This window comes from Mesitornis unicolor, unplaced genomic scaffold, assembly GCF_000695765.1.
Source record: "Mesitornis unicolor isolate BGI_N332 unplaced genomic scaffold, ASM69576v1 scaffold19278, whole genome shotgun sequence".
NCBI lineage: Eukaryota > Metazoa > Chordata > Aves > Mesitornithiformes > Mesitornithidae > Mesitornis > Mesitornis unicolor.
In genome coordinates, this window is record NW_010201388.1 from 23,749 (window position 1) to 35,558 (window position 11,810).

Consider the following 11,810-nt stretch of genomic DNA (forward strand, 5'->3'; position numbering starts at 1 on the left):
TGCATAGATGTGCTTCCACAAACAGGAATCTGGTTTAGATAGCTCTGGGGTGTGCCCAGCCTGGCCATTTGCACAGCTCACGTTTCATTAATATCATTTGTGGTTAGCAACTGAGAAAAGAGAGAAAAACTGTGTGAAAAGCATTACAAAGCATACCAGTATGACTTCTGGTATTGCCTTTTGATAGTCCCTTTTCAGGATTCCAGTGCCAGGTATCACTGTCAGATTGTTCTGAATCTTGTGGGTATATATTTTGGGTATTTTATGTGGCAAAAAGTACCTGGGGAAATTCTGGGTGATTCTTATTCCGTACTTCATATTTCTAACGTGCCAAGGCTACTACTCCAGCTCAGGCAGTGGTTGCTTTACATATTTAGAACTGCAGATGATTGCAGTTGAACAAGCTATTACTGTTAAAAATCATTAATCATCCTACTTTACATTTCCAAAGCATTTTGTACACATGGACTGAGTTTACCCTCGATATGCACTCATGACTATTATTATCCCAACAGTCCCCATGGGGAAATGGAGACAGAGTGGCAGAGTGAATTTCCCACATTCACACAGGAAATCATTGGATAAACATAACTGAAGCCGAGAACGCTGTTTCCAGGTCCCACTTGGTTTCCTAATCTGACAACAAAAGACAAGAATAAGCAGTTTTTGAGGTGAAGCCTTGAGGAGAGCAGTTAGAGAGGTGCAGTGGGACAAAGACTTTCTTAGGGAGAAGCTTTTCATACCTATTTCTGTGAACTGGTCGTATTTGAAGGTTATACAGATCGCTGTCTGTCCATAGGACTCCCCAGTAGCTGGATACCCATAACCTTCCTCAGGGGTGGGAGGGAACAGAGGCACGCTGTGAATCACCCAGAAGCCTTGTGATTTGTCCAAGAGCAGAAATCCTGTCCGAAAAAAAAGTTATTAGAAATGGATTAAGAAGCAAAAAGCCCTGAGACAATAGAGCTGTGTCCTACTTTGGATTTGCTGCTGCAGATACCACACTTCAGTGTGTTAATGTCTACAGTAAACTGGCTCTAGAGTAGATTAATGAATTATAGGTGACACTAATATTGTGTTAAAATTGCATTAATTTTCTCCTGCATAGCCCTTCTCTAACTGTCACCATGTTTCTTTTGAAACAAATTTCTATCTCCACTCAAATTTTGTCTTCAGAAAGTCTGATGACTTAGTGGCTGTGATTCTCTCTCCAGTGCTCATTTTCCATCCCTAAATATTTTCACTGTGTAAGGGGAAACAGTCTCTGTCAACACCACTCCTTCTTCCCCAGACCAAATTCTCCTCCACAGGGAAGCAGCAGAGCGATGGGCTATGCCTCTCTCGTGCAGCAGGGTGCTCTGGAGCTGTCTCCATTGCTGCAACCTGAAAACACAGCCCTGCTAAATGTGTTCACCCCCAAGACAGGCTGGGCAAACCCCATCAGCCTCCTCAAGGGAATGTTTAGACCTTCACTGAAGTTTAAAGTTATTTAAAGTCTTGGTTTATTTTAACTGCATACTTCAGTGCTTCCGTGATCTTGGCAGCAGTTTCTTGCCTCAGAGAGAGTGAGTTTGGAGGGATTTATGTTTAGGGTGTTCACGTCTTGTACTGTTGTGGCCATTAGGCTCAGGACGAAGTGATCTGTACTCATTGAAAGGAGCTATATGAGTTTCAACTCTTGAAAAGAAAGGGTCCATAAGCCCTGAAGTTCTTCAACACAGCACAGGCATAGCAAAACCAAAACAGAAGCTGCAGCATATAATAACTATACAACAAACCACACATCATGCAAATAATTCCCCGATTTTGCTTTAGGCAGAAATTTTAGATATGCAGATAGACAAACAGACAGGTAGATGCTATCCACAACTTCAGAAAGGTGAAAACAGTAGTTTGGAACTTTCCCTGTACCTTTGGTATGGCCCCTTTTCCACCCATCGGAGTGTGATTCAGGGACCTCATCGTTGTATATCGCATATACAATGTTGTTCCTCTGCAGGAAAACACACACTTCTGAAAGATCACATTCAGTAAAAGGAAGGTATTTAAGTGAATTTGTTCTGCTGGGAACAGAATTCAGCACTTCTCTCTGTGAACACCATAAGCCTAATCCTTCTCCCAGTTCAGCTGACACAGTCTCTGCAGAAGTCACAGCAAAATAAACCTGAAGATTCAGCATTAGCGTCCAAGTTAACATAAAGTGGAAGTTCTCTCAGTCATTGCAGTGGCCCTTCCTTGAGAAGTCAAATATGCTAAGACATGGGTTTATTGAGCACTCGCTAGCAAAGAAGTTCCTCCCTCTTTTTTTTTGTGCCTGCCTCTGATTTAGCAACCAGATCTGGTGAAAATGTTTGCTGAGAAAAAATAGACATGAAAAGTGTTCTTATGAAGGACAAAGCAATTAATGCTTCTTTGCAAAATATTTGTGTATGAGCACACCCTATTCCCCCTGAATAGAGAACTTCAAAGGAGCTGGGAAGTGTTTCTCCTCTTGATGTACTTTGAATCTGTAAACAGTTTATTACAATTACAGTGAGACCTGGAATAGGATAGTTGACTACATTGCCAATATTTGACTGACTTCTGGAAATCTCTTCTACATATAAATCAATGACACCCTACCACTAACCCACAGCAGAAATGCAAAGACACACACAGACTCCCAAGAATATTATATAGATGGTGAAAAAAAATCACTATATCTTGTGGTATTTTATAATCACTTCACAAATATAAATGAGGTGTCTGACTCTGGGGGTGTGTGGGTAAGGAAAGGCCTAACAAGCAGCATTCACTGCTGAAGCAGTCACAGTGATTTCAGGGGGATGAGCAAAACCCAGATTTGGTTTGAGTCAGAGCATGAAACACATGCACATGGGAGGGCTTAGGACAAATGTTTGTAACAGTCACCACTGGCCCTGGTCTGAGTCCACAGCCAGCTCACAGCTTCAGGTGTTGCTCAACATGAATTGCAGAGAAGAAGCCAAAGGGACTATATAGCAATGCTTATTTTTCTGATGGGCAATACTTTAAGTGTGTGAAAGGCTTCACTAGAAATTAGAAGTTTGTGGATAATTTCTAATTGTAGCCAAACCTGCAAATAATCTGCCCAGCTGTCAAGACACTCCCCTTGATGTGTTTTAGTACATCTAGTTGGTCAGGTCTGGCCATACCTCTACATGCTTGTTTTGGCTGGTTTCATTTAATTTGCATGTAATATCTAGCAAGCGTAGTAACAAAATGATAATTAAATGTCACTTGCCTCGGATTCATATGTCTCGTACAGCTGCTTCAGTGTCTGTCCCAGAGCACTCTGTGTCATGTTGATGAGGTATTTACTGAGCTGCCACTGTGGAGCCAGGGCATCCATGTACATGTATTCCAGCCCCAGCATGGGCATCTCTCCTTTGGTATGTTTTGGCAACTTGTAAAGAGTAAACCTGCAACAGTGAAGAGCAATTGTTTCTTGACACCCACCTGTTTCAATGTGCAAATCAATATTTCCTTCCCACCTGAGGACTGAAGAGAAGGGTTACTCCAGGGCTGCCTACACTGGAGCGGGACCAGTGCTGCCAGTGTGCAGTGTGGGCATCTCAGCATCAAGGAGGTGGCCCAGTGCAGGGACCTGCACAGTGCTTGCTACAGACAAATTTGTTCTGCTTCTCAGCAAGCAAGGGAGGCTGATTAGGCACCAAAGTCTTGTTGCTGTGGCCAAACTGCTGTTGGTACCTCAAAAGAACTTGAGGTAGCCCTGGCTGGAGTCCCATTGAGCCACCAAATCCCTATTGTTGCTGGTTCTGGTAGATAACCTCAGGTCTCAAACTCAGTCTGACATTCTCATGGTCAACTTGGACATCTCTTACCAATACATTTTTATATTATAAAAATATAACTTTACATGGAATAGATAAAATTATGTATTAAAATTATAAAAATTGATCGTTATTTTTATACATATTAAAAACACAATCTTACCTTTCATAACAGACTCACACTCTGCTGAATTGTTGAAGACTGAATATTTATATTTACAAACTATTAGCCAGAAATACAAATCTTCTCAAAATTGTAGAGTACTCAATAGTGTCAGCAAATGGCTCAGTTCGTATTGATGTCCCAGCTTTCCCAGCGCACAAGTCCATGGGATTAATTGCAATATAATTAATTGAGCCACTTTCTTTAAGTGCTGTACTTGAGTAATTTAGTATTTATGTCAATAGTAAGAACTGAGTGGCATTATTTTCAATACTATAGTACTTAGCAAAAAAATGCAGCCTGACTGTGCTTAACCCTTCAGGTATATCAGGAGGAGTAAGCTTTGCCCAGTTGATTTACAGTCTCAAGTTGGTCAAAAAAGCACTTGCGAAAGCAAGTAAGAAGTGTCAGGAAAGCACTTTGCTAGAGCAACAGTTAATCCCTGGGAAACGCACGCATACAGGAGGAAGAGAAACACACACCCTGGTGATCCTGGTACTCTGCCTGCATTGCCACTGAGTGATGTTCCTTAAATATCTCAGGAGAAATTGTGGCTGATGGCAGATCACAGAGATTTATACAGCAAGGCTGGGGAGAGCTGTCCATGCACGAGAAGTCACAGCAATCCCTGTATTTGAAATGAAGATTTGGAAATGAGAGGAACAGCAGTAGTTACAGTGGTATGAGCTGATCCAGGAATAAGCCTTTCCAAACTGCTTTGATATGTATTGGAAGATTTATGCTCTTAGGTGTTTACAGCCTTGCATCTGACAAACCTGCATTAGCAGGTATGCTTATGGAAATGCCAGTAGTTGAGCTATCAGTAAATTGCTTGCCAGTTCCCAGGGGGTACATGTTTTGGACCTTTCCAGAAAGCCAGCCGAGTGCATCAGCAATTAAAGTTGTATCAAAGTTTTCACTGCTACTTGTTCACAGGAAGTTTCTCAAAAGCTTAGGCATTTGTGGGAGCAGAGTGGAAGTATTTTTCTGAGAACCAAGGAAAAGCAAATCCTCTTATACCCAATTAGCATTGTCACATTGCTTGTGACTGAACACTAACTTGCTACAGATAATCACATCTTTACTTCTCAATCACATCTTTACTTCCTCCCTGCCCCCCCTCCCAAAAAAAAGCCAACCAACCAATCTGCATTCGTGGCTTTAGTCCTTGACTCAACACTTCTCAGAAAGCAGTTTTGACTTTTATTTGCATGAAAAGCTTCCCACAGAATACAGTGAGTTGGGATGAATAAAGGAAAGACTCTCTACCCTCCTTAGAGAGCTGATCCTACAGCCATGTGCTCTGGTAGCCCCTGTGCAAGGTGCAGTCAAGAGGATGGGATGAGCTCCTGAGTGGAATGAAAACACGGGGGAGACTTTGCCAGCCCAGGCACCACGTGTGGGTGGAAACTGCAGGCACGGCTGAAGAGCGCAGATGGGATCAGGTCAGATAAGGCAAGTGATTCCTCCGGTTTAGTGGCAAATGAAAGGGTGCATGACTATTAATAATGAATAATTATGGAATATTGCAGGATGAAACCACTGAACAGTAGGAACTCACATAAAGCACTTGCTAACTTCATATAAATCCTGCAGTGCTGTGCTTGTTTGAAAGGGCATCAACATCTTTTGCTTAAGAGGAAGCAGTTTCAGTTCTGCTTCTCCTATCAGCTTCATAGCACCCAAATCCAGAATCAGGCAAAAGTTGACTACTTCTTGTCAATAAACAAGGATGACCCCTGTGAATAGGCAAGCTTCTCTTTCGTTTGATCATGGCACATTGGAAAGGAAATCCCTCTTCTCCTGCCTGCTAAATTTGTCAGAAGGGAACATAGTTTTGCCTGTGCAGACCCGCTCAGTTCCCTTCTGGGATGGGTCCCACATCGCTGGTGTTCACATGGAGGCACAGGGGAATTGCTCCTAGCTATAGTTGTTAAAGAGCTTCTCAGAGAACTTGGATACAAAAAAATGTGTTCATTGAAGAAATGGATGGTAAATGGGTTTTTGTTTTGGTTTGGGGTTTTTTTTGTTTGGGGTTTGGTCTGTTTTTCTTTTAGCTTTAGCACAGACTCATTCTGCAACGAATAACTACAGTTTGCAGAGGAATTAAATTTCTCATACATATATGTTGTTGGGTAGCTGGACCATCTAAGAGTCTGATTCCTGAAAAAAAAAGTAATCACATTATCCAGAAGGGCTTTGTCAAGTGTGACAAGTCACAGGGATGGACCAGACCCTCATGCATTTGATGCTACGCCAATACAGAGCAAAGCTGGCTTTACCCTCCTGCTTCATTAGCCTGTCTGCAGTGTGAGGAGCCCCTGCCTTCCCTGCAGTTAGCTCTGTGTGCAAGAAGCTTCTACTTCTTTGTCACTTGTATCCAAACTAATCACTGTTCCACAAGAAAGACACTTTTCTGTTGAAATTGGTTGATATTTATCTTTGGGAGGCTTCTGTGCTCTTTTTTAAAAGCCCTTGTTTCACTTTTTAAACTTGGGCTGAATAGTATGTACTTATACTTTTTGTCTTTCATCTTCAAAGCGCATTAATCCAACTAATCATTTAATACCCAAACCCGGGCTCGCTGCTGCCGATGGGCTGGTGCCAGCTCGAACGTGCAGGCAGCTCCAGCGGCAGGGATCCACCTCTCCTCCTCAGTCACAGGGCGCAGACGCCGCTTTCCCACACTGCCGCCCCCGCCCCGCGCCTCTCCCGCATCGCTCCCGGGGGCGGCTCAGCCTCCGCTCCCCGTCGGCGACAGCAGCAAGGGGACGGGTCCCACCACGCTGCTGTCCGAGTTGGTGCCAGCTCGAACGTGCAGGCAGCTCCAGCGGCAGGGATCCACCTCTCCTCCTCAGTCACAGGGCGCAGACGCCGCTTTCCCACACTGCCGCCCCCGCCCCGCGCCTCTCCCGCATCGCTCCCGGGGGCGGCTCAGCCTCCGCTCCCCGTCGGCGACAGCAGCAAGGGGACGGGTCCCACCACGCTGCTGTCCGAGTACGAGCGATGAGGCTGAGATACGGATGTTTTCCCCGCTCGGCTCAGTGCCCTCAGCAGAGGAGCTGCGTGCTGGAGCCCCCGGGGCTGCCGCCGGCGAGCACAGCCTTGGCACCCGAACACAGGTTACGCTCCCTTTGATGATGAGACATGAACGCTGTGTAAAATGGTGACTGTTTTGCAGGCAGCCATAATGCAGCAGGGTGGTTGGTTCAGTGAAATGAAATCACATTTCAGTAACTTATCCGAGGTTTTCCAAATGCAAAATTCAGCTACTACTCACAAGCAAACAGGATTAAACCAATGATTGCTATGCATTACTTCTCAGTGATCCATCTACTCCACGCAGTTTGATCTCAAGTGTTATTTACTCACCTGCGTGGTATTTACTTACCAATCGACTGTTTCCCCATCTTCATTCCTGCAGGAAATCTCAGCTGCCCACAGGGGCGCAGGGGAGAGAAGCAATAGCAAAGCAGGGTGACACCATGCAGATATGGAGGGCATTTTGGTTTCTCGGCTGCACAGGGCGAGCACTGAGTAAGCTCTAAAAGGAGAAGTTGTGTTGCGTTCGCTCCTGCTGTACGGCGCAGTAAGCACACCCTGGGCGGCTGCCTGGGACGGCAGAGCCAGCCGGGAAAGTCAGGCTCCTGCTGCAGGGACGGCTGTCGGCAGCGGGGCCAGGGCTCCTGGGAGCTGCTGAAAACTGCTCCTGGTTTATTTGGGCAACAAAATGGTAAAATGACAGTTGTCGAGTTATGTTTTTGAGAAAACTTACCTTTGTATTTTAGGAGGTAGTATTTTGACTATTTAAAATATTCAAGGTATATTGCTTTTAAAAAAAAAAGCTGTAGATACCAAAACCTTTTGGTTTTTTTCTTTTTAGTGCTGCATGACTGAAGTGTGAATTTTTTACAGCTATCTGAAAAGAATTCTGTGTTCAGACAAGCAAAACAAAGTCATTTCCATCTCACTACTTCTTGAGCACAGCCTTTGCGCTGCCCCTGCAAAGAGGGTTTCTGGTGAAGTGCCGAGCCCTGCCTGGTTCTGGCTGTGGTGCTGGGGCCCTCATTTGTCTGTGGGGATTGAGCCCGCAGGGACTGTCAGTCAGAGAAAACGCTCTGATCTCTGAGCCACGGTAATTTACTTACAATTAGTTAATTTTTTTAAAAATTATCTTTTAAGTGCATTAGCATTTTTCTTAGGAACAAACATGTTTGAATTGAGCAATTTTACATCTGATAATTTTTTAGCAATTCACACATAAAGAAGCGTCAATTTGGTATGTAAAATATTCTTTCTCCCTCCTCATTATGCTTACATTAAAAGGTGCTGATTTACATTAAAATATGTTGACAGTATGGGATATTTAAGCCTCAGGGAAAGTCTATGCCAACAAGCTCTGGCTATTTTAGCATAACAGAAATACATTTGCAGTATTTTGTCTTCTTTCTAGTAGAGCTTCTCCAACACTGTAATAGATATGTAAACCAGGTGTGTTTGACAGAAGCAGGATAAAACTGAACAGCATAAACAAAACCAGTGATCCCAGAAAGCCAGGATTTTGGAGGTGTGGATCAAGGCCTGAATTTTTCTGTTCAGACTTGCTTCTGATCCCTTTTGTGGGAAATCAGAACTGTGTTATGTACAGTTGTGAGGAAATGCTTTCAACCAGCACAACTTGGTCTGTCTTCTCTTCTTGCTCTTGGGAATTGCAACATCCATAGAGGAGGTAATAAAACACACAACATGCCAAGAACATGACGGCTGTTTGCATTTTCTGTTTGGGACTCCTGCCCACTTCCAAAGCAACTGTCCCGCCCCTCGAGGAAGGGTAGCTTCGATACTCACTTGGCCTCGGAGCAGCAAGTCCCTACACTCCTGTGTGCATGATGGGGGGCAGCCCTGGGGACATGGGAGTGCCTGCTGGGCTCTGCCTACTAACAGGGGGCCCTGCCATGCAGGATGGCAACTGCATTTTGCCAGCTCCTGTGTGAGAACAGAGGGGGTTCAGCACATTGCACAGGTGCAGCCTGAGGGCAGTAGTGAGAGCTGGGAGCCAGAGGAGTAGGAGGTGGTGGAAGTCTGTTCTTGGTGCCAGGGAAGATGGGGAGCTGTATCTAGAGAGGCGCAGAGGCAGTGGGTGTGAATGCTGCCTGCCCACTGCACGGCCATACCTGCAGTGCCAAGATGCACTGGGACACTCTGTGTTCAGAAAGAGATGATGAAGGGGAGACTGGAGGGAGGTCTATGTAGTCAGGAATGAAAGGGACTAGTTCACTGCACTCATGTTATATGATCTGCCCCCCATAAAAATTTAAAATTCTATCACAGCTGTCATTTATGTAATAATAGCTTCCTAAACCATTTTTCCTTCCCATCAAGACTTTGCAATTCATAATGAGAGTATTTTCATTATCACAGGTAACCACATAAATAAAAGCCATAAACATTATGTTTCATTGACTGAGCATAACTGAGGCTTCCACTGAGTTTCTTTACAACTGTCACGTATTTTCTCTGCAGATCAAGGATATAGAAGTCCTCAACTGTGAATATGGCAAGAACACGATTAAGTTCCTTCGCCTTCGTCACGAAGGGAAGAAGCACTTCGTTAAAGAGGTGGAAGTCTGCACACATCTCCGTCTGACTTCTGCTCAGGAGTACCTGGATGGAAACAACTCTCTTGTGATACCTACAGACACCATGAAGAATATTGTCCTTGTGTTGGCCAAAAAAAATGGGGTATTTTTTATTTTGTAACTAGCCTTGCTGTTTCTTATGACTTCATTTGAAAGTGTTTGTTATACTGATTTTTATTTTCAAAATGCATCAAAATAATCTCTCCCCCCACTGGCATGTCAGATCTGCACTAAAGTCACCTTAAGTGATGTGGGAGAGAGCTTTTCCTCCTCCAGTGCTTATCCTGCAGACTCCTCCTTAATTTTCCAAAGCCTTTTTTTCTCACAGAGCTAGCAGTATTTTTTGTAGATTTGTCATAGAAGATCCATCTTTTTTTGTCTATTTAATAGCACATAATACTGCATTATTCCTATATAGCATTTTTATACAGAAGGTCTCGAAGTATGGGAGACTCCTCTTAATTCTATTAACTGTGCCCTTACCTCCCTCAATTGCATCCATCATAATGACTACCTGTAGTGTAAATTGTCTCAGCAATGAAATCCCATCTTTAACCTGTAAAGCTTAATCAGAATATTGCTATGATTATTTCAGCATTATATCCTCAACACACAAGGCAGTAGCAGTCTTTTCTCAGTCCATGACTGCAGCTCACTATACCACAGAATGGGAAATTTTTGACATGACTGTAGCTGCCATTTGCAGCATATGCTGCGAGGTGGTCAAACGACTGGGCACAAGGCACAGAACCAGAAATGAGAGAAATCTGTATTTTTAACAACACTGATCCTTCCCAAATATTTACAACAATCAGAACAACCTACTTTTGCACATGAGGTAATTGCTTCTTTCTAATAATACTGTTTGCTGTCTTAGATATCAACTTTAGAACAATTTGCTATAGATATCTGCAGATACTTCATGACAACATTTTGCCAAGTGGCGTACGTCAAAACCTACGTTCAAGAAGTACCATGGCAACGTCTACAAGAGGTATCTCAAATGCTAATACATTCAGTTTGTTTATGCTGGAGCCATTTGTCACACTCTTGGTTCCTGTTTTCAATATAGTATTTACTGCATTTATACTTACGTGTCTGCTCTAAATTGCAGAATGGTGTTCCCCACATCCACTCATTCATGCTCGTTCCTGATGGGATCCGCTTTTGTGAAGCTGAGCAGTGCCGAAATGGTGGGCAAAGAATTTGCAACTTCCCTTCTTTCTCTGTAAATCTTTCTGCTGATGAGAGATGAAGATGGCTTTAGAGACAGCTAAAGGTGTTACAGGGCTTACAGCACAGCCAAACCACTTCAGAGGTCTAAAACAAAGAATACGTTTGTAGTCTAATTTTGCAGCCCTTGATCTCTGAGACATGGGTGAAGAATTAATGTAGCTCACATTTGTATGTTCATCCTAAACATAAAATTGTTACAACATCCAGCCAAACTGCTATATATTGCCACAGGATTTTATAGCCTTCTGGGAATGGTCTGCTTATTTTTTTACATTATACTACATTCTGCAGTTTGACTACTAAAATTTCCCTATAGAGAATGTATCATGAAACCACATTGCTGTAGGCCAGTTGCCTAGTTTGCAGTTATTTTCAAAACCCTGTCAACTTGCCTTGGTGTTATTTCTAAGAAAGATGCAATTTCATTGCTGCAAGCCAGGCTGGCTAAAACATTGTGAGCACTCAGGACTACGTGCAAACCATTTCTCACACGAAAATACTTCAGAGTGTGCTTGCTATTTTCGCATGCCATGTGTAAACAAAGCATCGTTTGGCTTCACTAGAGTTTTGTGATACTTAAATGACATAGGCTTTCAAGCTCAACAGTCTGTCCATAAATTTGCATTCCAAAGGGAGGGTAAAAAATATCTCCTCTTGCTATGACAACAAGAGTGTAAATTCAATCTCACTGTGTTGGTGTTTCATTTAACCAGTCTCTCAGACTACTGGGAACTGAGCTGAGACCACTGCATCGTTTCACACAGTTGGTTTAGAGATTTTAGGCATTAGTTTGGTATCTATCTCTTACTGCCCTAATCTAACATAACTATCTTCCGTCCTACCCTCTCTCCCTATTTTCCTAATGTGTCAGGGTTAGGACCAGTGGCTAGATCAGTTTCAATTGCAGATAGGGACACAAGTTCTGAAAGGCACATTTGAGAGCTGTCCCTGTGTTCCTGC

At 43.4% G+C, this 11,810-nt stretch overlaps 2 protein-coding genes across 2 annotated transcripts in view; one reads left to right on the top strand and one right to left on the bottom strand.

The window, feature by feature from the left end:
* DNASE2B (deoxyribonuclease II beta) overlaps positions 1–7,479 on the bottom strand; it is a 9,383-nt gene extending 1,904 nt beyond the window's left edge. The window contains exons 1-4 of the mRNA XM_010190067.1: positions 7,367–7,479; positions 3,263–3,440; positions 1,912–1,993; positions 744–905 (exon numbers count right to left, since the gene is read on the bottom strand). Of these exons, the coding sequence (XP_010188369.1) occupies positions 744–905; positions 1,912–1,993; positions 3,263–3,440; positions 7,367–7,479 (535 nt within the window). The remainder of the gene's footprint in view (positions 1–743; positions 906–1,911; positions 1,994–3,262; positions 3,441–7,366) is intronic.
* A 1,385-nt stretch (positions 7,480–8,864) lies between these two features.
* LOC104545040 (uricase-like) overlaps positions 8,865–11,810 on the top strand; it is a 7,954-nt gene continuing 5,008 nt past the window's right edge. The window contains exons 1-4 of the mRNA XM_010190068.1: positions 8,865–8,965; positions 9,444–9,717; positions 10,492–10,608; positions 10,729–10,807. Coding sequence (XP_010188370.1) covers positions 8,865–8,965; positions 9,444–9,717; positions 10,492–10,608; positions 10,729–10,807 — 571 coding nt within the window. The remainder of the gene's footprint in view (positions 8,966–9,443; positions 9,718–10,491; positions 10,609–10,728; positions 10,808–11,810) is intronic.